Source organism: Tympanuchus pallidicinctus, unplaced genomic scaffold, assembly GCF_026119805.1.
Source record: "Tympanuchus pallidicinctus isolate F22 unplaced genomic scaffold, pur_lepc_1.0 scaffold1, whole genome shotgun sequence".
NCBI lineage: Eukaryota > Metazoa > Chordata > Aves > Galliformes > Phasianidae > Tympanuchus > Tympanuchus pallidicinctus.
Window position 1 is genome coordinate 104,780,597 of NW_026294618.1, and position 22,985 is coordinate 104,803,581.

The 22,985-nt window shown below is 43.1% G+C and overlaps 1 protein-coding gene across 4 annotated transcripts in view; it reads right to left on the reverse strand.

Moving 5' to 3' along the window:
• The window catches only part of RIN2 (Ras and Rab interactor 2), a 59,415-nt gene that overhangs the window by 13,973 nt on the left and 22,457 nt on the right, over positions 1–22,985 (reverse strand). For 2 of the 4 annotated variants that reach the window (XM_052701218.1, XM_052701209.1), the window contains 7 exons: positions 22,004–22,096; positions 14,112–14,206; positions 8,075–8,267; positions 7,170–7,281; positions 5,365–5,437; positions 4,497–4,588; positions 573–1,709 (listed from right to left, as the gene is read on the reverse strand). In XM_052701218.1, coding sequence (XP_052557178.1) covers positions 573–1,709; positions 4,497–4,588; positions 5,365–5,437; positions 7,170–7,281; positions 8,075–8,267; positions 14,112–14,206; positions 22,004–22,060 — 1,759 coding nt within the window. In that variant the 5' untranslated portion in view covers positions 22,061–22,096. Of the gene's footprint in view, positions 1–572; positions 1,710–4,496; positions 4,589–5,364; positions 5,438–7,169; positions 7,282–8,074; positions 8,268–14,111; positions 14,207–17,944; positions 18,053–22,003; positions 22,103–22,985 lie in introns of those variants that run through there. The other 2 variants (XM_052701226.1, XM_052701235.1) reach the window with 2 other exon arrangements.

Genomic DNA, 22,985 nt, shown 5'->3' on the forward strand with positions numbered 1-22,985 from the left:
CTCTCCTACACACATTTTGTTTTTTCAACTCTATCTTTTCAGTTTGTTTCATCTGCAGGGACACTGCAGCTTTGCTTAGAGTGAACAAGACTGGATGAATGAGATTTATTTCCACAGTAAATTGCTACAGAACGCCTTTCTGCTCTTAACTGTCACCCCTTTCTAATAAATTCTAGTTTTGCAGCTACTGTGCATACTCAGCATGCTGCTGAAACTGTCCCAGCTTTTCAGCCCAAAGGAGGGGACAAAACAAGTGCTGACAAAAAAGAGATTCTGCAAAATAAGCAGTAGTGCAGATTTAATACAAGATCATGGGTAAGGAGTCCTATAACTGCTGTTGCTATTTTAAGGATAGCTTTTTATAAACAACTTGGTAGCACCAATCTGAGTTGCTAGGTTTTGGTTTTGTTGGTGTGGAGTTTCTAACATTTTTTTAACAACTGAAATACTCAATGTCTTGAATTCTGACAGTAAAATCAATCCCATCTTTCCAAACTTGCATAAAGAATATTACTGTTAATACAGATTGCACACGTCTACCTTCCCTCAAAATACAGCGCAGTATTCCTTACCTATTTGGTCCTCTGGAATCAGCGATTCGATTGGGGGATCAAGTTCAGAGCTTTGGGACAAATAGTTCTTAACTTGGGTCATGAACTGCCGAACTGTCTGTAGCATATCTGTGCTGGAAACGTGGCACTCCTTGTTTTCCTGGAGAAAGCTGATATAGTCCTGCACCAGGCATCCAAAGTAAGTGCGTTTGTCCCGCGACATCTCTGCAATCTTCTTAATCATTCTCTTTTCAGGGGTCATGAAGGAACTGAAAACTCCACTAACTTTCCGTAGCTGGGATTTCACAATCTTGGGGAGAACAAACGAACTGTTTCTTTTCTTCTTGGGCTTCAACGGAGGTGCCATGCTTTCTTGGTCACTTTCCCCCTCAAAATCCTCCAGGCTGCTGTTAGTGTCCCCCTCGTAGCCAAACAGCGGCATGCTCCGATCGAAGTCCAGCGAGTCAGAGGAGGAGGTAGAAATGCTCATGTCGCTCAGCCTCTGCCTGCCTCCATTCCAGGGTACGTGTGACTCAGAGCTGCTAACTGCAGTCTTCTTGGAAGCTGCTGGAGCTGGCTGGGGTGGGGGGGTTTCGCCTACAACGTCAGCAGCCGCGGGCACACGGGCAGAATTGCAGGCAGGTTGAATTGCGGCCGCGGGCTTTGAGCTGCCGCCCTCCACCTCTGCACAAACAGCCTGCTTCTTCAGCCGAGGAGGCGGAATAGGGGTTGGTTTACTCTGCAGCAAATCCAAGTCTCTCTCTTTCTTATGGTTGACTGTTTCTGGCACGCTCGTCTGCTTTATAGTCCTGGAAAGCTGTGGGCTCATGAGGACGCTATTAATAGAAGGAGGTGGTGGCCGGGGTGGGGGGGAGCGAGGCCTCTCGGTGCCATTCACGTCCTGAGATTTCAGGCTCTGCCTTTTCAGACTTCCAGTGACATCCTGGCTGTGCACTTTTAAGAAGAGTGGATTAATGAAACACAGCGCTCCGTTGGTCTGGCTGCACTCCAGCTCCAAGGGCGTTCTGGTTCGTATAGAATGCACTCCATTTATAAGGCAGAGCTGACGCGAGTCTTTGCAAGCGCTGTCTGAAGGCCCAGGCTTACGGGGAGGTGAAGCATCTGAGGGGCTGCTGTTAGCTGGAGAGCTCCAGAAATCTGAAAAATCAGCATTGCATCAGTGTAAGAATGCAGGATAGCACGCAGATGGCTTTCAGAACATTCAGCTCTACACAACCAGCTTCACGTAGTAAGAAATTCAGGCAAGCTTTTATAAATGCAAGGAAAAAAATCCCAGTGAATCCCTGAAAGCGCTACCAGATGTAACTGCACGCTGAACTCATTTACACGTATCGTAAGAAATGGAGAACTTCAAATCAGAGCACAGAATTAGGCTTAAAAATGAGCTGAGCACCAAAGGAACGGATAATGTAACACAGCAACCCTTATGAATTTGAGGCTAAAATGAGCATGATCTCATTACTAGCATCTCAGTCAGGAGTGATCCTCAGCTGGTATTAATAAATCCACTCCATTAAAGACAACAGAACTGAGCTGATCAACTCCAGCTGCCACTTAAAATAACTCAACAAAGACTTTGGTTTGGTTTCCTCTTAAAACAAACAAAACTACAAATGCTCACATTCAGCTGCACTGGGTGCACACAGTCTTCAGCCACACAGAACAATTGCTCGTGTCCCTTTAAGAGAGCTGGCCTGTAGCCCCGTGTTTGCAATGGTGACACAGTTTGTCTGAGGTTTCAGACACTCAGCAGCACATAATTAGACTGAACGTGCCATCCCACACCAGCACAGTGTGGAAAACCTGTGCTAAACCAGCAAATTTCAGCCGCTGCCTCTTGTCCCAGCAAAGCATCAGCAGCATTTTTGTGAAGCTGAGTCAACAGTAAAGCTCAGTTTGTCATAGTACAAAGACTGAAAACCAGACAAGCCCTCAGGGATAACCACCACACCAAAACAAGTGAAGAACAGCAGAGGCAGGCTTTGCTCAAGTTCACCAGTCTTGGCAAGGCCCCTTCTCCTGGAGTTTCAAGATACCTTACATTGACTGTTGAGCAAACACGGGCTGAAGGGCATGAACACCCATGGTAGGTCCATGCCTGACAGCTGTACCTTACCTATGGGCAGAAGATAGGGCACAGCCCCTGGCACAAGTCGCAGCCAGAGAACATATGTGAGGAATTTATTTTTTTTTCCCCTTACAGAGTCACACAGCATCCCTGTTTTTTTTTTTTGTCCTGGCACCATGACTCTGCATCCTGCCTGCAGCACATCTACCATGTGAGCCGTTACAAACATGTACCATGTAAATAAACATTGCTGCAGGTGAAACAGCAGGAGAGGCCAAAAGAATCTGAAGCATGAAAGACTTCTGACAGGAGCAGGATGTTTTCTTCTGTGCCTGCTTGTTGCTTAAGAAAGCTCACTGTTACTAGGAAGGGCCCCTGAGAGTTTTTTTTTTTTAGCACCTCTTGGGTCCGCAGTATCACTGAGCTCACTTTTGTTTGCTGCTTTGTATGCAGACACCAAGAAAACCATCAGAAACTTAACTCTGCTGCTCGGCATCTGCTCACAGAAACCTCAAACTTAACCTGGTATGTAGCAGATAATGGATTCCAAATACAGCCTCCACATAGTTAGAGGCTAATCCAATCTCCTCCTCCGTATTCAAAGGCATTAGCTTAAAGAACCAACACACAAGACACAGACAAATGGTTCAACAGGAAGTAAAACATGGTGCTTTCAAGTAGTGAGAACAGAGTGTGGTTAGTCTGGACAGCTTTTTCAACATCATCATTCTCCTCCATGGAGACACTCAGATGCTCCTCCAGGTGTCACTGGGAGACCATCTCCATTGCTCTGCATCTCAGTCAGACCATTTTTTTCCAAGTGTTTACCTAATCAGCAGTTAAATGTTAGTCTGTGGTCCCACTAAAATTCCATGCTTTCATTTGATCGCCTCACTTTGCAAAAAGAAGTGCAGAAGACAGTTTCTTCTCTAAAACAATTCCTGATCGTCAGCCAATACAGCAAAATGCAAAGCAATGCAACGCTCCCCTGTGTATGGCTTCTCTGCGAGCCAAATAGTCCTAGAGAGCCTTGTGATAACACCATGATTTACTGAGGGTCCACTTCTAAATTAAAGATGACTCAAAAGTCTACCAGGACAGAAGACTGCCCTGGCTAACTCTCCCTTCCTGCCAAAGGAAATGAGGCCATTCAGCACTTTGCAGGAGCTGCTCAGTGATTCATTCGGGTTGCGCCCATGTTTCAAATCCTGCCAACCTTTGTATCTGCTGTAATGCTCAAATGTAATGCTCAACGTTTTTACACTGAGCCTTTAACTGGATGCAGCAATCGTGCTCTTTCAACCAAACCAACGTGCATGGATATGTTCTGTAGATGTTATGTGTACACCCCTCCTTTTATTCATAGGCTACAGCATGAAGCCACTGATGTTGAAATTGCCCTCCTAAAATAAATAGTCACATGTCAATCTGAATAGAGCCGCTTATTAATAGTGAATCTCAGTTCCTAGACTATTCCATCAGCTGCAGCAAATTATCCAGCTAGCGCCTGCTATGTGAGCTTGCAGCCAACACTCACCCTTAGAGGACAAGCTGCATCAAATGTTTGCCTGAGGAATTTTTAGACTTGCTTTGCAGCAGCTTAAGGGGCTACACAGAGGAGAGAGTGAAGGAAGGAAGGAAACAGCACTAACAGAAACACGAATATCACAGAAGATTAAAGAAGGAAGGAAGAACACCTTGGCAAGTATGTGGTTTGGCCATCCCAGTAAGAGAAGCTGCTTTTCCAAATGAAATTTGGATCATCACTGACAAACGTGAACCGTTTACAGACAGCTTATTTCCTGAAGCTTATAGTGATGCTACAGGGAATGACATCTGTGTAGATGACTACTTACTCAGTCCAAGCTGAGCAATCTCTTCAAGTTCAGCTTCTGTCTTTGCTGCAGCAATAGCATGAGGCAACTTCAGGGTGAATGGAAGGACATCCCTGTTGTGCAACATCAAAGTAAATATGGTTTTCACAATAACATCCAAAGTTTTATAAGACTTTGTTTTCAACACAGGCTGAGATCCAGTTCCTACTTCCTTCTTAAGCTATAGAAGGTAATAAAAGCCTTAAACAAACACTGCATGGTGAAAATTTTATCAGTGCCAGGATTCCTTCACACTGAAAACCAGTGTGAAGTGCAAATGAGTTTCAAGTTCCCAGTACTCCTCTGGGGCTCGTTTCCACAGTCCCACCCTATATTTTCTCCTGCTGCATCAGAATCTCTTACATCTCATCCTTTACAAGTATGCCAGTGAGATGCAAAATGCTATCAGCCTTAATGTTATCTTTTGAATACACTGTTAACTGATCACCAACTTGAATTCCAGTTCTCAGATTAAAAATCTAAACGAATACTTTGGCACCTACCCTAAACACTTCCAAGCTAGGATGTACCGGTCCTACTCTGCTCTAGGCTGAAAACAGATCTTACAAAAGAAAGCCTTAATCATTTCTCACACTCAGTTTCTCAAAGGGAGACGCATGAACGGTGAAAAATAACACAAGCCAGATCTAGTGTAGAAAGCTTTTTTAAGGGATAGAACTACTTAGCCACATGTACACTGTGAGTACCAACAGCATACCTCTTGCCCACCTCACAGGTACTAACACATCCTCAAGCAACAGCACCTGCTAAACCAGTAGTATAAGTACCTATACATAATTAAGAGTAAATGACAGCAAATAGATTCCCATGGAACATAAAACTATCTTACCTACTAATACAGTAGAAAGCAATGAGCCTGAATAAATCAGCAAAACTTATTCCAGACCCCTCTAAGGAAAACGCTGCAAAGAAAGTAACAACAGGTAAAGAATCACAAATCCAATGTTTCTTAGAAAAGCTTAAATAAGTGCATCTCTATTTCTCCCCCTAGAATCAGTAAGTTTACACCATCAAACTCAATACTGCATGGCTAATAAAGAACAACTGTTTGAAAGAGTACGTGTCACAGCTACAGGTAGTTTCAGAGATAATGGACAGTCTTGGTGATGGGTTTCTGCACTCCAGACATGTGGTCTAACTCCTGGGAATCAGATCTAGTGTTATTAGAACTGCACACATTTTTAGAAAATAAAAAAAAAATTAACAACGGAGGCTTCCCATGTTTACTAATGTGCTTAAATCTCATTGATTCCACTGAGAAATCTCACCCAAGAACTAAAAGGTATCAAGGAGAAGCTCCTACATTGACACAGTCCAAATCTTCTACCTCTGCGTGTGGCTGAGACCAAGGCACTGAAGGAAGATCATTTACTAAATACAACAGTGCCAGAAGACAGGTTCCTTATTTGGTCTTATTTGGACCAAATGCTGGTTTTAAGGAGCTTCAGACAACTTCTATGAAGGGCTGAATGTGAAGTCTGATTCTTCAGCCCATCTGCATGGCAGAAAAGCCAAATGAGGAGTAAATCTCTTATTCAGGTGCACACACAGTTCCAGTTCCAGTTCTGCAGGCAGAGGAATTCTTTTGAAATTCATCTCTCAAGGAAAGTACTTCCTGTGCTGCAGAAGCTTAAGACATTCAGACTGAAATCAGGCAGAGCTCCTGGCTTGGTGGAAAAAGACAGAAGTCATGCAGAACCTTTGGTTATGCCAGCAATGCCTCTTGGTGATCAGCAGCACTGCAATTTTGTCAGTATTCCATGCTGCAAGATCCCAAAGCAAGGTTCACCAGTGTCACTGGCCCTGCATGTGGCAGAGAGGGTTGGAGCTTCATGATCTTTCAGGTCCCTTCCAACCCTGGCCATTCTGTGAATATGAAGTCTGCATGCACACGAACCAGAGCAAAGTCAGGTACTCATCTTTTACCTAACTGCTACACTGAAGGACTGGCCAAGCTGGCTGTTGATGCATTCAGGTGAATGGATTTCAAGAGATGCACTAACAGATGCAGGTAGTCAACAGGTAGATGATCTTGGCAGAGGAGTAAAGGATGTTAAGAGGAGATGTGTGTTCAGATGCCAGACTGTGGTGAAAATCTCAACCAGGAATAGTGAGTAAAAACCATCAGTATATACTTCCCCCTTGTGGTAAAACTATGCTCCTGAATGATAACAATATGCATTTGCTAGAGGGTAGGAAATTAGTATAACAAGCCCAGGGACACAGCCATAGATCACACAGATTAAATACACCCATACTACAGCCAGCCACGCTGCTTTCCACACGTGTTAAGTCACTTCTGTGAAAGAGTCAGCAGTTAATTACCCCTTGTTACCAATTAGGCCCCAAATCAGCAATGCCATGATAGAAATACTCCATTTTGTTGGCAGAAATGCAGAGCTAACAGGGGCAATTATTTTGAAAAATAGTGTTCTATAGCTGAGAATTTACTCCATCAACCAGTTTTATTATGCTCTTATTAGCTGTTGTAGCTTATGCGAAAGTCAAAAGGAGGCAGTACTTTTGGAGTGACCTATGCATGAATCTGAGTATTTTCTGCTGTGGGTTTCACCAATTCAGACTACTCTTGGCTCATGCTGGGAGACAAATAGATGAAAATTCTTTAAAACTTACTGTATGTGCTTTCTTTTATTGCAAATTCCTTCAGGCAGGGCCCACAGTCGCCTGGCAGACGCAGAGATATGACCTTCTTCAGCAGTTTTGAAGATTTCCTAACCAAAAATATCTGTCGTAGAGAAAGAAATAAAATTTTAGCTTCATCACAGGTGCCTTAATAGAGACAGATACTGACTATAATAATCTCATGATCACTGACACCCTTTACAATACACCTCAGAATTTAATTCAATTCAGCACAGGAATCTACCAGATCCAACAGGTTGGTGAGAAACAGCAGTCAATTGTTTAGAAAAGCATTTCATCTCACTGTAACACAGATACATGACATCAAGTTTATGATGCCCTTTTATGAGCTCTCTAGTTTAACACAAAGCAACTCCCGGCTTTGAGTCAAACTGCAGAATCTGGGGGACACTGATGGAGTCCTGCTGTGTCACAGCAGCCTATTCATGCAATTCTCTTGCAACAGGATACAGAAGCAGGCCACCAGCCTTAGCAAAGCTGGGAGGACCTGGTTTCCATTACAGCACCCTGACAGGCACTAGTCAAGGACAAAATCTCTGTTCTTGCTCCCTCCATATGGTGGAAATGCATCTGTTACAACGCTGTTTAGCAAGGTCCAACTCCAGAGCTCTAATTGTAGCAGTCTATGCTCTCTCAGCTGCAGAGGACCTCTAACTATTCTCAAGGCCAAACTCGTCCAGCTGCCAACCACTCATGAAGCTTTTGCTTGGCTTATGTGCACACACAGAAGTAGCTCTGTGAGTGTTGGTTTTGTGGGGGATATTTTGGTGTTGCTCGTTTTAATGCAGTGTGTGAATGTGCATTTACTTGCCTGTGCACGTTAGTTTTGTTTTACAACAAGCAGCTGTATCAATAAAATGCAATGATCTTCCTACCCCAGGAGGCTGTGCACGCAGAATTTCTGTGGCTTCAGCATCGTTCAGACCAAGCTGGAGCCACACAGGGTGAGTATGGAGGAGCTTGTCCAATATGCTCAGCTTGTTAGATAGGCTATCATATCCAGAGTCCCGAGGACAGCCTTTCACATCCTTTTTCTCTGGAGAGACATTATCCATGTTCTTTACTAGACTGTGAAGAAACAAAGTTATATGTTGGTTATAAGCAATCCCTCAGTTCAGCAAACACAGATCAACAAAACTAACAGCACTGCTGGCAGCCTAGATAGTTATTTCTTCTATTTAGAACTCATGTTATTAGTACACATATTCTTACCTGTATGATTTCTCTCTTTCATTTACCTTCCAGTTTAAGAGCTAAGTGTAAGGTAAGCTCTAGCATTATTCTGTGAGCTTGTCAAAGTTCAGCAATCACTTTGAATGGATATATGTGCCTATGTAAACCACCCCCCTGCTTCTCCAGCACAGATAAGCTTCTCTAAGGCACAGCTTCTCTGATGCACAATGGCAGATCTTTTTTCTTCTGCAGTCTATGCTCTAACTTCTCAACATATTTACATCTTTGCAAACAGAAATCCTCCTCTCACAACTCAGAACTGCGCCTCTCACAATAGGCAAGGAATCAGATAGTTGTACTCTTAATTCATTTGGCTCTGGATTGACTCCTCTGCAAAGAATGAAAGCAAAAGAAAAGCTAAACCAAGTGTGACTGGGGCAAACTATGGTTATTTATTTTTTTATTAGTGGCAAGTTAGTTAAAAATACCTCTAAATGAAGCAATGAAGGTGACAGGTGCTAGTTTTGAATCAAAAATCCAAGAAAACAGAGTACTGCAGGAGCTCCTTTTGCTACGCCAAGTTTCTCCATCACTTGTGCATAATACAACACCCAGTATATCTGCATGTGTCACTTGCTCTAATTTTTGAGTTCAGAAGTACATCCTGCCATCCGTCTAGGTCTAGAAATCACTGCAGAGCAGTTAATCCAGTAGCAACAGTCCTGATGCTGATATTAGAGCACAGGTAAGAGCAAAGCAAATCAGATACAGAGTCAGAAAAAAATATCAGGTGCAGAGGGTGTGTTCTTCTGCCATCACAGGGCCCTGAACAGCAGAGGGCAATGCAACTGCATCTCCCTGCTGCAAACTGAAGCTCTTCCAGACTGTTTCAGACAGGCAGGAAACACATGTCAGCTACTGTCACCAGAGCAAGTGCAGAAGAGGCTTCACGAACACAATAGTGCTGAATTATAAAAAAAAACAAACCAAACAAACAAGGATGACAACAACAACAAAAACCCAATAACTTCAAGTCTTGTGCTGGTTTTTCTAGCACTTGTAATCATCTTACAGCATCTACGGACAAGGCTACAAAGGAAAACAAATAGCATGGAGAGCTGCTTGATCTTTCTTTGATTGCATGAGAACATTCAACATTTCATTACCTGGATCACTTATCATCTATGCACCTTCTCCCTTCCTTTTGTCTTCATTACTGTTTGCTCACTTATGGTAACACCTTCTGGATTTGCAAGGCATCTAAAATGCAGACACCTTCCCTCCCTAAGCACCAAAAAGCTGCCAATAATGCCTTTCAGGGACACACAACATACAGAAATATTGTGTGCAGAAGGGAATTAGTGTTTACATGTTATGACAAGGCACTGAAACTACCACAATAGTAGTTCTAGGTTCTGCTTTCGACCACAGTCCCAGCAGAACCCAGCACTACAGCACATGAAACTCCACCAAAGTCAACCCATGAACCGTAGCAGTGCTTTCAGGAGCAGGACCTCCAGGAAATACAGGGCAGAAACTTTCCACTCACCTTCAGAATGGGTTACAGCCAGCAATGCTACAAACCAAAGATAGCTATGGCAAAATGAGTTATGCACAGACTCTGGCTGTGAGTTTAACTGCCTAAGGGGTGGAAACTAAACACGTTGCAGAGAGAATCTCTATGAGAGGGAAACAACTTTGCCTACAAAAAAGAACTGCATCACATGCAGAGGAAGGTGCAAAACTGGTATCAGTTACAAGGCCAGGTGCTCCTTGCTACCAGTCAGAGTTTGCAGACATACCCTGGTCACAGTGCTCCTCCTCCACACGGGTGGCTTAATGTTGTCAAACACAGCCAAAGCTCTACAGATCCAAATCAGAATTTGAACAAAGGTTGCCAGGTTGTTTGGAACCCGTGGTTACTGAGGTGCACAGCCCTTCCCTTGTGCTCCCATGGAGAAGCACAGTGCATGAATTCGTCATCTCTTTGAGTGCAACATTATTTAGGACTGGGATTTGTGCATTGCTTCTCCAGAAACAACAGTACGGAAAGAAGAACCATATGAACGCCTCATGATCACCTGATTCACTGAAGCGTACAGAATAAGAAGTTGCTGTGACCTTTGTGCACCAGTACAACATCCTATGTTGTGCAGCCATCACACTGCTGGTGGAGGTGGTGGGGGTGTTCTGTGTTCGCCTGGTTTCATGCTAACTCCCAGAAACAGGCAGCAAAAAGGATAAAGAACTGGCTGAATCCTAGAATTAGGATCATCTCCCTCATGCCCACAGGGCTGTAACATACATCTTCATCACATATCTACAAAGCAAGTGCCCCTTTTCAGCCCTGCCTGAGATCTTCCTTTGGTCTGTATCTCTGTGCCTTGTTTGGGTTTTAACCCAAGCTTTCACCTATAGGTGAAACCTATAAATAGGTTTCTCTTATTTAGTGTGGGACCCCTCCAGACTTTCTGCACTGACAGACACTAGAAGAGATTTCTCCCTCTTTGGGAGTACACTCACAGTGAAGGTGCTTACATGTACATCCCACCAGGATGACCAACACTGTTTCATGGCTTCGTAGTGTTGCATTTAAGCAGCTCTACAGTTTACCTTCACTCTCCCTATGAAAGGTGGGATAACTTACCTGCACTTCTGCAAGCTTGAGAAAAGTTGAGGGAAGGATTCAGATGACCACATCTGCTTCCTCACTCTGAAGGAAGCTGGTTATCAGCACAACTTTGTGTTTAGCAAGTCATGATTATCAGCTGACTTGAAAGGATTTGCGCATAGTGAGGAGAGTGGTGAGGGTCAAAGACTGGGCTGGATACAGTAATAAAGATAATGATTTACACTTGTTCAGCAGTGCAGCTTAACAAGCATTGCTGCCAGCTCTGCCAAGGTGGAAAGGTTTGCACAACACAGCCTCCAGGTTCATTACTGTCCCATCCCACTGTTACTCGGCAGTGAGGAATATTTTGCCTGTTTCCATCACAGTCACGAGGGCAAAGAGAACAGCAGTAGACACAGATGAAGAGAAGCTTCCTAAAACTGCAAAGGGAACCTTGGATCAGCTCCAGTAAAGGCTCCCCACAGTTAACACTGTGTGACTCCTGACTGCAAGCATCTGAACTTCTGTAAATCCTGCAGTCTAACAGGGTTTAATTTCACCAGCCAACTCACAGCAAACATTAGGTCGGAGATGGCACTAAACCTCTCAAGATTATCTCCCATGCCTCAGTAACTGGATTGTCACATTCTTCTGCTTTCCATTACAGCTGAAGGGATGGGATACAGCTGCTGAGGAATAGGTTGCCAAATACCTACACACCTGTTAATGATAGCAACACCAATACCTGTCAGCACTGAAAGGAGACCAACACAGAGCTACCAAGATGAGCAAGGGACTGCAGCATCTCTCCTGTGAGGAGACGCTGAGAGAGCTGGGACTTTATCATAGAAAAAAGGAGGCTCAGGAGATCTTGTTAACATCCATATAGATGCAAAAGGGAGAGTGCAGTGAAGATGGAGCCAGGCTCTGCTCCGTGGTGCCTAATTGCAGCAGGAGGCAATGGGTACTAACAAGAACACAGGAGGCTCTCAATATTGCTTTTTCTCAGCATTACTTGTGCTATAGGCTTCAAAAGAGGAGGCATCTCCAAAGTATCACCAGGAGGGTCCTACCTCAGGAAGTCACCACACAGCTATACAGATCACTGAAGCTGCAGACGTGAGGCTTCATGGACTTCTTTGTATACTTATTCCTCTGAACACAACCAAGACATCCCACAGACCTGGCTTTCCAGAGCTGTTCCCGTTGTGTGCAGATATAGGCAAAGGTAAAAAACCAAGCAAGAATAACACACATTCCTTCTGGGTCTAATTTCTCTAGATCCAAATGCAAAATCCAGATACCAACTTCTGAATTGCAGCTTACACAATAATAAAAGCATCTTACATCAATTATAAAGTTATAACATAACTACAAAGTTATAATAGCAAACGTGGTTTTCAATAAACACTCTGGAAAGCATTGCATGAAATGACTGCAATTTGGTAGTAACTCACAACCAGGAGTCATCGGTTGTTACATAATTTGCACCTACTTTTTCCTTCTGCAGAAGCTCACAGCTCAGATTTATGCAGTAACATAAAAAATGATCTCAATTAATTTATGCAGATCTTATATTTTGTTACCTTAAACAGCTAACAGAAAATGATTTTTTAAAGTTTGTTCACTCTCTGACTTCTGGTTCAATAGGAAACTTAATTCAATTACGTCTTCATGGAAAGCTCACTATTCACTTTCTGAGGTTAGCTTTACTAGCATTTTTAATCAAAACACATTATGCACTCAAAACAATAGCTTTCATCAGAGAAATCTGTTAAAAATTATTAGCAAAACAGGAGAATGTAGTTGACTGTTTCCAGCTAAGTGCTTTCAGCAAGATTTTAGAGATAATGAATCTTAGTCTTTCATGCTTATGGTGCATTCAAGGATACAAGCAGCTTTAAAACTGAAAATCAGCTAATCATCATTGAAATTAATTAGCTGAATTCGCTGAAATGAAGAAAGCATCCTTTCTGCCTCTGTAAAAGAACCACGCTGTCAAAAGCTTTAGAACTTGAATAATGTGCAACCAAGGCCACAGGGAAGGACTTCAATTACCACAGCTGTCTGTTCTTCACCACTCAGGCAACACAGGTGCTGCTCAACGTTTTAGGTAACATGAATAATTTAAATGTAATGCAGTAAGGTTTTAGCACATTTCAACAGTATTTACAGAAACAAAGTTTAAAAACCCATGGATGTAATTCTAAATAACCAACCCTTATCCACTTTGTGGAGCAAAGCCCACCAGGCTCCGGAGCGGACTCTGCAGCCCGATAAAACAGAACACTCACACCATTAATTTCCTCTTGCAACCAATATTTGAACAGTAAGTTAGAAAACAAAAAAAGAATTTATCTTAATACAATGGTTAAAACATTCTCTGGATAACAATTTATCTGTCATTAACCATCAGGAATAACAAAAGCAAACTGTTAGGGTCCCACTATACGCACTTAAACCTTCAGGTTTACATCAAATTTCCACAGTCCCACCTACAGCTGTTTCAAAAAGATGAAATTAATATCTGCATTGCAAGTTGAACCTCCAATTATTTTAAAGCTTACAAAAATGCACTGACTTATCTAAAAAAAAAACCAAAAAAACAAAACAAAGCCATGAAAGATGCATATAAACAAGCTAAAATCCATATCCCACAGAAGTGTCAGCTTGTGGCAGTCTATTTTACTTAATAACCAGAGAACACAAATAAATCACATCATTGTGAGTTGAATCTTCACAAATCCATCTGGAGCAATGGCCATTGTTGATCTGTACAATGTGAAAGCAAAGCTCCTTGCCACAACAAAATGGGAACAACATCAGTAGCTTCCTTTTTTGGCCATTCATCCGCATGGCAGGCTTGCCACAAGAAAGCAGAAGTGAAGCTCAGCTGATTTATTAAAGATATTAAGGCAAACGCAGGTCAATTCAATCTCCAGGCATTCCTTCTGCACAAAGGCAAATTCCGTTAATGAACAGCAAGGTAAACTCCACCCTTTGTTTCCAGGACGGAAAGTGCTAGGAAGGAGAGCGCTAGGATACAAGGCACCCAAGAGAACAGCACAACGAAAACATTCCTGTCACAGCACACCGTCAAGAACTATGAGAACAAGCATTTTAATCACCTTCGCAAATCTGCGGGCTCATCTTCCACCGTGACATCGGTCTGAACCATCTCCTGTTTCAGCTCTCCGATTTCTGAGGCAATCGTGTCAATGAGCTAGAAAGGGACACAAACAGTGCGACGTCAAGCAAGTGGAAGAGGCGTGGAAAAGAAGCCTGGGGAAGCTTAGTCACCACAGATTACAAACTTTTTGTTTTTTAAATCACATCCTATTTAAACTTCCCCTAGCAAAGGAAAAAGGGCTGGAAACAATCATTCTTGAAGGAAGTATAATTCCTGTTTTTTTGCCTGTATAAAACTTTCCAGGCTGGTCAGTCTTGTTTGTTTTCTTTTTTCTTTAAAGCATTTTAGATCTGTAGCCTTCACAAACACAATAGTAAGTCATCTGACCAATTGTAGCAGTAATTGAAAGCAATTTGATTTCTCAGATAAATAAAAAACATTCACAAGAGTTCCAACCATGAGTTATTCCAGATGAAATGCTAAGCCAGCATTACAGTATTTTGGCAGGTGAAAAGTAACAATGCCACAAGCAAATGAGAGCTGCTTTCCACATTAGGCATTGGACTGAACTCGAACAGGGGACTTAATTAAAAGAGAACTACATCATAACACTTCAGTGCAGATGGAACGCAATGCTATGGAACACAAAACTCATTTTGAAGTGGGCTAAATTAGTACTAAGGCTGCATATTGAGAACTGTAGCACTGGCTGACCAGACGTCTGGGAGGTGTTCAGTGGGAACACAGCAGAAATCAACTGTGAAGTTCACAAGGCTTGCTGTCTCGGATGTTCTTTGCAGGAACTGCATCAGGCCTGCCTGACAGGCAGCACACTAATGTACATAAACACTCTGGCAGATGGAGCAAATCCAGCTTTCCAACCCAGCTAAAACAGCCATATTCTCATCACCGAAAAGACCCAGGCGTCCCAGCCACATGAGGCAGCTCCATACAGCAGCATTTTCAAAGACTTGTCACTATTAAGCAAAACCTCAGAAATTCACATCCTTCTTCAGTTTACAGCTTTAGTCCTACTGATCTTCCAGCTGCTGCCCCTCAAGCAGCCCGACTGACCTGAGCTGTGCCCTCCTGCCCATGAGGAGCAGCAGCCAGAGGAACCTGATCTGTGCCCACAGGTCGGAACTCACCACAGCGTTCTGCTCCATCCACAAATTCAGCTCAACAGTAACTTAATTCAACATGGAGAAGCAGATTAGAAGTCCAAAAAGACAGAAGAAATATGTTTCTCTTCCAAGCTGTGATTAGTAGTAGAAGAACCAGCTCTACGAGGTCTAAATCTTTCAGGTGCAACCTGCTGCAGTCTCTTGTTGTAGTAATAATTCTGGAAGGGACCTTAAAGTGCAACCAGTTCCTACTTGGAAAGGGCCTCAAAACCACCCCAGCCCCAACCCCTGCCATGGGCTGGCTGCTCCCCACCAGCTCAGGCTGCCCAGGGCCCATCCAACCTGGCCTTGGGCACCTCCAGGGATGGGGCACCACAGCTCTGGGCAGCAGTGCCAGGGCTTCACTGAGTAAAGAATTACCTCCTAAATAACCAAAATCTTCCCTCTTTTAGTTTAAAACCATTCCCCCCCTCCTATCACTTTCTACTTGTGTAAAAAGCTGCTCCCCCTCCTGCTTATAAGCTCTCCTCAAGTACAGGGAGGCAGCAATGAGGTCTCCCCAGAGCCTTCCCTTCTCCAGACTGAACAAGCCCACCTCCCTCAGCCTTTCTTCATATGAGAGGTGCTCCAGCCCTCTGAGCATCTTTGTGACCCTCCGCTGGGCCCTCTCCAGCTACTCTGAATCTTGTGTTCTTGCTATTAACTGACACACAATGATACACAGCACCTGACAGGTTATTCATATCAAATACCACAAGGTAAATGAATATATGACCTAATTTCTTGTGTGATGAGTGTTGTATAGAGGAGCTTTTGCTTCTACAAAATGCAGCAAGGATCCTATGTGTAACAGTATTAGAACCAACCCTGAGAAACCTGGCAGTTCTGCTATCTTTTTAGCAGAAGGACCAGAACATTTAAACTCAATAAGCAGATCGCTCTGTTCACAAAGATTACAACTCCTGTTTTGCTGAAAATAATGGGGAAATCCATCTTCAACAGAATTAAAATCAAGACCAAAGATGGCAGCTTCCAAAAGTTGTGTAAAACAACATATAAGGACAGACCCTGAAGTAACGCTTCCTATTTCATTATGCTGGCTCACAACACCAGCAGTGGATGCTGGTGGGATGGCAGTAGAGGCTGAACCTTCCCACCAATATCCCATTACATTTTGTTGCTGTGTGACCAATGGCAGCAGAGGAGCAACCTGACAGAACGGCACCTGACATGGAAGTGTGTATGGAGCAAAAATCTGTCACTGCAATCCTACACGTGGGAAAAAATGGCACCACTGACTGTCAATTATACTTGTTGAACATTGATGGAGACCAACCAGTGGATGTAAGCACAGTGAGGTGGTGGGTGGTGCATTTCAGAAGTGGTGACAGTGGGTCACCTCCACTGGTGCAGGCTTTCATCAGCACAGCACGTAGGCTCTGTTCATAACTGGTGAAAATGTACAGCTGATGGTGGTGACTATGTTCAAAAGTAGTGTTTTGTAGCTGAGAATCTGCTCTATCAAAGTTATTGTGCTCTTTATATCTGTTGTAGCTTCCATGGAAATAAATAGGAGTGATCCATGTGGATAAGATCCAAGCCTTAAATATCTGCCTGCAACAGATCTCTTCAGAACTCTGACATAAATACTACCTTGCTTTGCTACAGAAGGAAGAGGCTTTTTATAAAAGGAAATGCATTTAAAGCATGATATCAGTTCAGGTGCTAAACAAACAATTAAGCAGAACTAAAGTCAAGCAGAACTTAAATAATATGCTAACTAGCTACTCTGGTGTCTAATTTTTTTCCTTTTTTATTACTGACAAAGCACTGTTCTCTAAGTTGAAAAGAAACAGTACTATCACTGTAAACCCAAACAATGACTCAGACAGCATGAGTTCTCATAGTATCACAGTAAGATATTCCCTAACCAAACCCATCCTAAACATTAGATTGCCACAAATACCCATGCACTAACTGTTTACGTTCCTAAAATCCATGAATGAAATAACGACATGCAAGCATCTTAAAACCACAATGTTTCCTTTCATAAAGCATCAAGCAATGCTTATTGTCAGCTGATTCTTCATTCAGCAAGACTGATCCCAGCTTTTAGAAACTGGCAGCAGTGACAATGTAATTTCCATATACAGACCACAAACATAACTCACCACAGCTTTTCAGTCTTCTTTCAGCAGAACAAATACATCTCAATTTTACATCCTCCAGGATGCCTCGTGAACAGCAAAAATCAGAGTATGCTCTGAACTGCAATATATCCCTTAGAAGCAATGCACTCTTGAGGTGCTACAGTCTAAAGATGACACACGTTACTGTTTTGCATCTCAGAAAGCATAGGCTGACCAGAATGAGGAACAGAGTAGGTCCTTTCTTGGGAGCCTAGCATTGCTACTCATTCAACTCCTGAAGAGTCTCCCAGTTTGAAGACAGAACCACCACAGCAAACCAAATTCTTGTTGCCTGCATTGAAGTGTAAATAAGCTTGTAAATAGCATTAACAAAGCCGCTGTCCTTCTTAAAGCACATTAAAGGAGCTAAGAAAGCCACTGCAGAATGCTTCCAAGCTCCACGCCCTACAACAGCTAAGAAGCAAAAGGTAACATCAGTGTTTCTATTCCAGGAAGAGAGCATGGGCTGAAGGCAACACAGGGCAACATCCAAAGGACAAACGAGCCCTAGCACTTACCTCCTTCCTGCCAGCGTCTCATTTTTCATTTTCCCCGTATCCTCTTGGCATGTCATCTTTTACTTCCTGTTTTGCTAAGCAGAGCGCAGCAGCCCTCCAACAAGCACCCTGTGTAACGGGGTGGCAAAGTGCCAGCAATGAGCCAAAAAGGGAATGCTATTTCTGGACTCCTCTGTAGCTCTATACACAACTACACGTTATGCTACGCGGCTGCCATTTTGGCTATTCTGCACAGGGAAGTATTAATTTCCAAACCACTGACACTATTCACCACCTTATTTATCTCTACCAAAGTGTCAACTGATACTTGATTTGGGGGGAGAAAAGCTTCAGCACTGTAAAACTTCTGATGCTGCCTCAGTTCAGCTTGACAAGTGGATACAGTTTTGATGAGAAGGAAGTCAGTAAAAAGGATACTTGTCAGAGATATGTTCTGTCCCTTGCTTTACCACAGACTGTCTGTGGCCATTAGCAAGCTTTTCAGGCCCAGAATTGCCCAGCTTATCTCCATCTCCACCTCCCTTCTACAACCCTCTGTTGCTGCCTTCATCAATTGCAAGTATTAGGTAGAAAGACTTGGGAGAATTAACACTATAAACACACAGTCACTCTGTAAAATGGGGATATTGCTTTCCTGGTGTACTAACAGCTGAGGGGATGACTGTGGAAAAAAAACACAAGATGGCTGGAAGCTACAAGAAGTGGAATTATTTCAGAACCAAATAGAAGAGGAAAGCTGGGAGTTTCTCCACTGGTTGTTGCCAGTGACCAGGTCTTCTAAACACAGATGCATAAAGTTCATAGTCACAAAATAGCTGGGGTTGGAAGGGACCCTTCAGATCATCTAGTTCCAAGCCCATTGCTGTAGGCAGGGCTGCCTCCCACTAAACCAGGTTGCTCACAGCCCCATCCAGCCTGACCTTGATTAAACTGAAAAATCTGATGTGCCAAGTGCTTTCTTCCCTCACTCACCTGACTGCAGCAAATGTACACATTTTCATAATTTTACATGCACAAGAGAGGAAAAGGAGGACAAGGCAATATAACTGTACACACACAGTCAGACACATACACTGGTTATAATGCCTGCCTGCCTTCCCAACTCCACATCATAGGTTTAGAACAGTGATCAAATAATGCAGGTTCCCAGAGATGATGAGAGATCTGAAAAGGTAGCTCTGAGGCAGCTTTTATTCTCATTACTCTCATTTTTATTCTCATTTTATTCTCATTATTGCCTTACCAGGCTGTCTTCAGGAAAATTGAGGCCAGCTTTAGCTTCTCAATTGACACTGTTTGTCACGGCCTTTCAGCAGCCTGGCATCTTCTCATTGATCTGGTATATTGCTTTCCCAATATTCTGAGTAACTACACGCATGGTGAACAGGAGGAACACAAAACAGCTATTCCAGCATCTGTTTTCAAACCCAGAGTTACTTGCACATGCAGGTATCAATGCACTACACAAAATTTTTGAGGATTTGCTTACAGTCCTACTGACATCATTATTCCTTCAGCGCATGCTTAAGTGACAACCTAAAAACATTCCTCCTAGCTGAGACCATTTCTTGCTGTGATTTGGAAATACAACTGCTCACTGAAAAATCACTCAGCAAAATACTGAGAAGCAGCTCCTGTCCCCAGATGACTCCTGTTTCTTGCTGACTGCACAGAACTAAGTGAGCTAAACAGGAAAACACACTCTTGTTGCAGTGTTTCTCATTGGTTTCCCAAAGATTGGCCTGGTGAAGTTGACTTAAGATAAGGAAAACACGGATCAAACAAAACAAATGTTTTGATGCACATGAGTCATCACAACAGGACTACGAAGGCACTAGCACAGCAGTGGCCTTGCACAGTGCAATCTGTGGTGACTACAGCTCTTTGTGCTGAGGGCACTGGCCAACACAACTACGTGGTTCCCCTGTTCCTGTTGAGTACTGCTGATTGTACTCTATTTGCCAGAACTGGCCCCAACCATTAGTTTGGTTCAAGCAGCAAAAGAAAGGCACTTCTGTCTCAGAGGAACACAGGGAACGGAAGGAGCAACCCCTGAAATGGGGGGGAACACAACCAGTGAGGAGAACACAGGGCACTGGGAGCAAAAGGCAGTGGGGGACTTAAGAACAAACAGCAATATGGCAACAGCTTCCCACTACTTAAAGCTCTGGCTGTTCATCGCATTTGTTGAAACACTAGAAGGAATGCAGTATGCCTTAATTTAGGCTGACACTGTAGCACATATCAGCACCTTTCCATGGAAGCTACAAGCAGGCAACACACATTCTACAGAGATCATCTGTGACAAGTGAATTCAGTGCTCAGGAGCACCTGTAGCTTTTTGATAGAGCCAAAAGCAAGCAGCTAACCTTTGGTCAGTAAGGCAGCCAGTCTGACCCTGCCATCATGCAAACAGGAAAATTCTAGTGCAGAACGCACAAGTTCAAATGTGTTGTATTTAACCCTGATCCCAAGCCACTGGGTGAACCATTATTCTCATTATTGTATCAGAAAAATATGCACGTTTTCCTAGCTAACAGCAGGACACTGCCAGCATGCTTCCAATACACTGCAAAGTTTGGATAGCATCCTCCCTGACCTGCTCTCCTGGAGTACATGGTCTTCAGCTGTATCCACACAGTGCATGTGAAAGTTTTGTTAACTATACAGAAGATCAACTAAGACTTTTTTCTGGAAGGAAATCTTACCTACAGCCTTCTCTGCAACTAAATCCTGCATTGCCACCAGACCTCCCATATTATACATACATAAAACAGTTTATCATGGAGTTTTCAAGGTCTCATTTTCCAGCAGTAACAAGATTAAAAACAAGATATTAACATCCAGAGGAAACATACGTTTCTGAAGAGCTTCAGGGAGCATCTGAATGATGGATTCTGCTTCAATGGAGGAGTCTACTTTCCTGAGCACCACCTCATATTCAGAGAGGCTATGCCCATGCTCTGATGTTTCCCAGGGGCACTGGGAAAGGAGTGTGTATATCCCACCCATTCTTTCCTTTCTGGGCAACTTTATAAGTTCCCAGGCTTTATCTCTATTCTGCAATGGAAAGGAACTGGAGGGAGACAGAAGGGCTCTTCCCTGAAACTTTCTCACTGCAATATGTTGCAGTAGGCATGCTGTAAGCCATGACACCTCAAAACAGTTTCCAGAACACTGAAACAATACATGCACTTATTTCTGTTTTCTCTCTATTGATACAACGTCAAGGCCAGAACAGAACTAACTCACAATGCCTGCGTCACACAGGAAAACCAGGCTGAGTGTCTTAAGAGAGGAAGGATCAGATCCCCTTTAAGTATGCAGGCACCTGAAGACCACGACGTGTTACTGGATTTTTGAGAGTACAGTGGTGAGCTAGTTGCCAGTTCACTGCAAACAAGATGCACTTCAGCTTTAAAAAACAGAACAGCAACAACTGGAAAACACACTGAGAATGCAAAGGTTGCATTTTTGTCAACGTTCAGACTAGACACAAGGAACCTCACTGATTTTTTCTTACACTTAAATAGGCTGTGAAATGAAACTGCTTTTCATTGCAATCCTGGAAATCAAACTACACATACGTTGCTTACAAAAGCTCTAATAATTTCATGCTTGTGCATAACTAAGCTTATGTTCTCAGTATCAATAACAAAGAACGCAAGCTATTCTACACCAAATATTCAGCGCATAGGAAAATACCACATACATGAAATAACTGGGTGGTACTCCAACCACAGAGAGTACCTGTAAGAAGAGATCCTCAGTGAAATGCTTCCTATTTTACAGAAGAGGCTCACTACGTATCACTGATTGTACTGCACCATATGCAGCACTAGTTTCACATACAGCCACGTGTTTTACATTCTCTATTGGTCTGTTAAGTTAAAAATCTCAGAGAGAGAAGAACAGTGTAAACTAAATTAAGTTCTGTCAGGAAAAATGATATTTGCTTTTATTTTATTGATCGAAGAGACTAACACATTTTACTGCAGCCTTATTGCTTCCAACCCAACGCACCTCCTCCTACTGGAATAAATTCAATATCCTATTTACCTTAAAGAAACTTCCTCTTTTGTCCCGGCAATGAGCTTTCATCGTCAAAGACGACATCGTCCCTGGGAAGACTCCAGTGAATGCCTTGAACTCCTAGAAGTAGAGACATTTTTAATGGTTAGTCCAGTCTGAAGGAAATTCCTTCCTCCGCCACAGAAAGGATCACAGCAAACCTTCTGCCAAAACCCTTTCTGTCAATAACAGTGCCAGGACCCCTATATATCCTTTTCGTCTCTTATAGTTCCATGGATTGCTTCAAAAAGAGCTGTTTGAAGCTTCATGTTTCTTTCCTCTCTTCACAGCTGATCCTGTAGTTCTGAATAGACTGTAATGTGCTCACTAAAGAAGAATGCTAAAACATAACTATTGCTTTGTTTGTTTGCTCGACCTCAGCCTGAAGCACAAACAGAACAAGATAATAGACGTGAGTACAATCCACTCTCAAGTATTAAAGTATTAGCAGGGCTGGAAAGAACAAAAATATCACCTAACAGAGAGAAAAGACATTACCGTAAGTTAGAACACCCCCAAAACCCTGCCTGAGGTTATTAAAATGCAATTAAATCCTCTTAGAGTTCTGCCCAAAACAGAACCTGAAGGTGCAGCTAGGAATGAGCTGTTTTTCCATCACAGAATGAGACAAAGAATCATAGAATGGCCTGGGTTGAAAAGGACCACAGTGCTCATCTGGTTCCAACCCCCTGCTCTGTGCAGGTCACCAACCAGCAGCCCAGGCTGCCCAGAGCCACATCCAGCCTGGCCTTGAATGCCTGCAGGGATGGGGCATCACAGCCTCCTTGGGCAACCTGTTCCAGTGCCTCACCACCCTCGGGGTGAAAAACTTCCTCCTAAAAGGAGATAAATATCATTTACACTGAATGAACGGTTTAATATCCTGAAGAACACTGTAATATGTAACCAGACCATACACACACAGTCAGAAATATCCGGATAACCTCCACTCAATTTGGAGAGTTTCTCT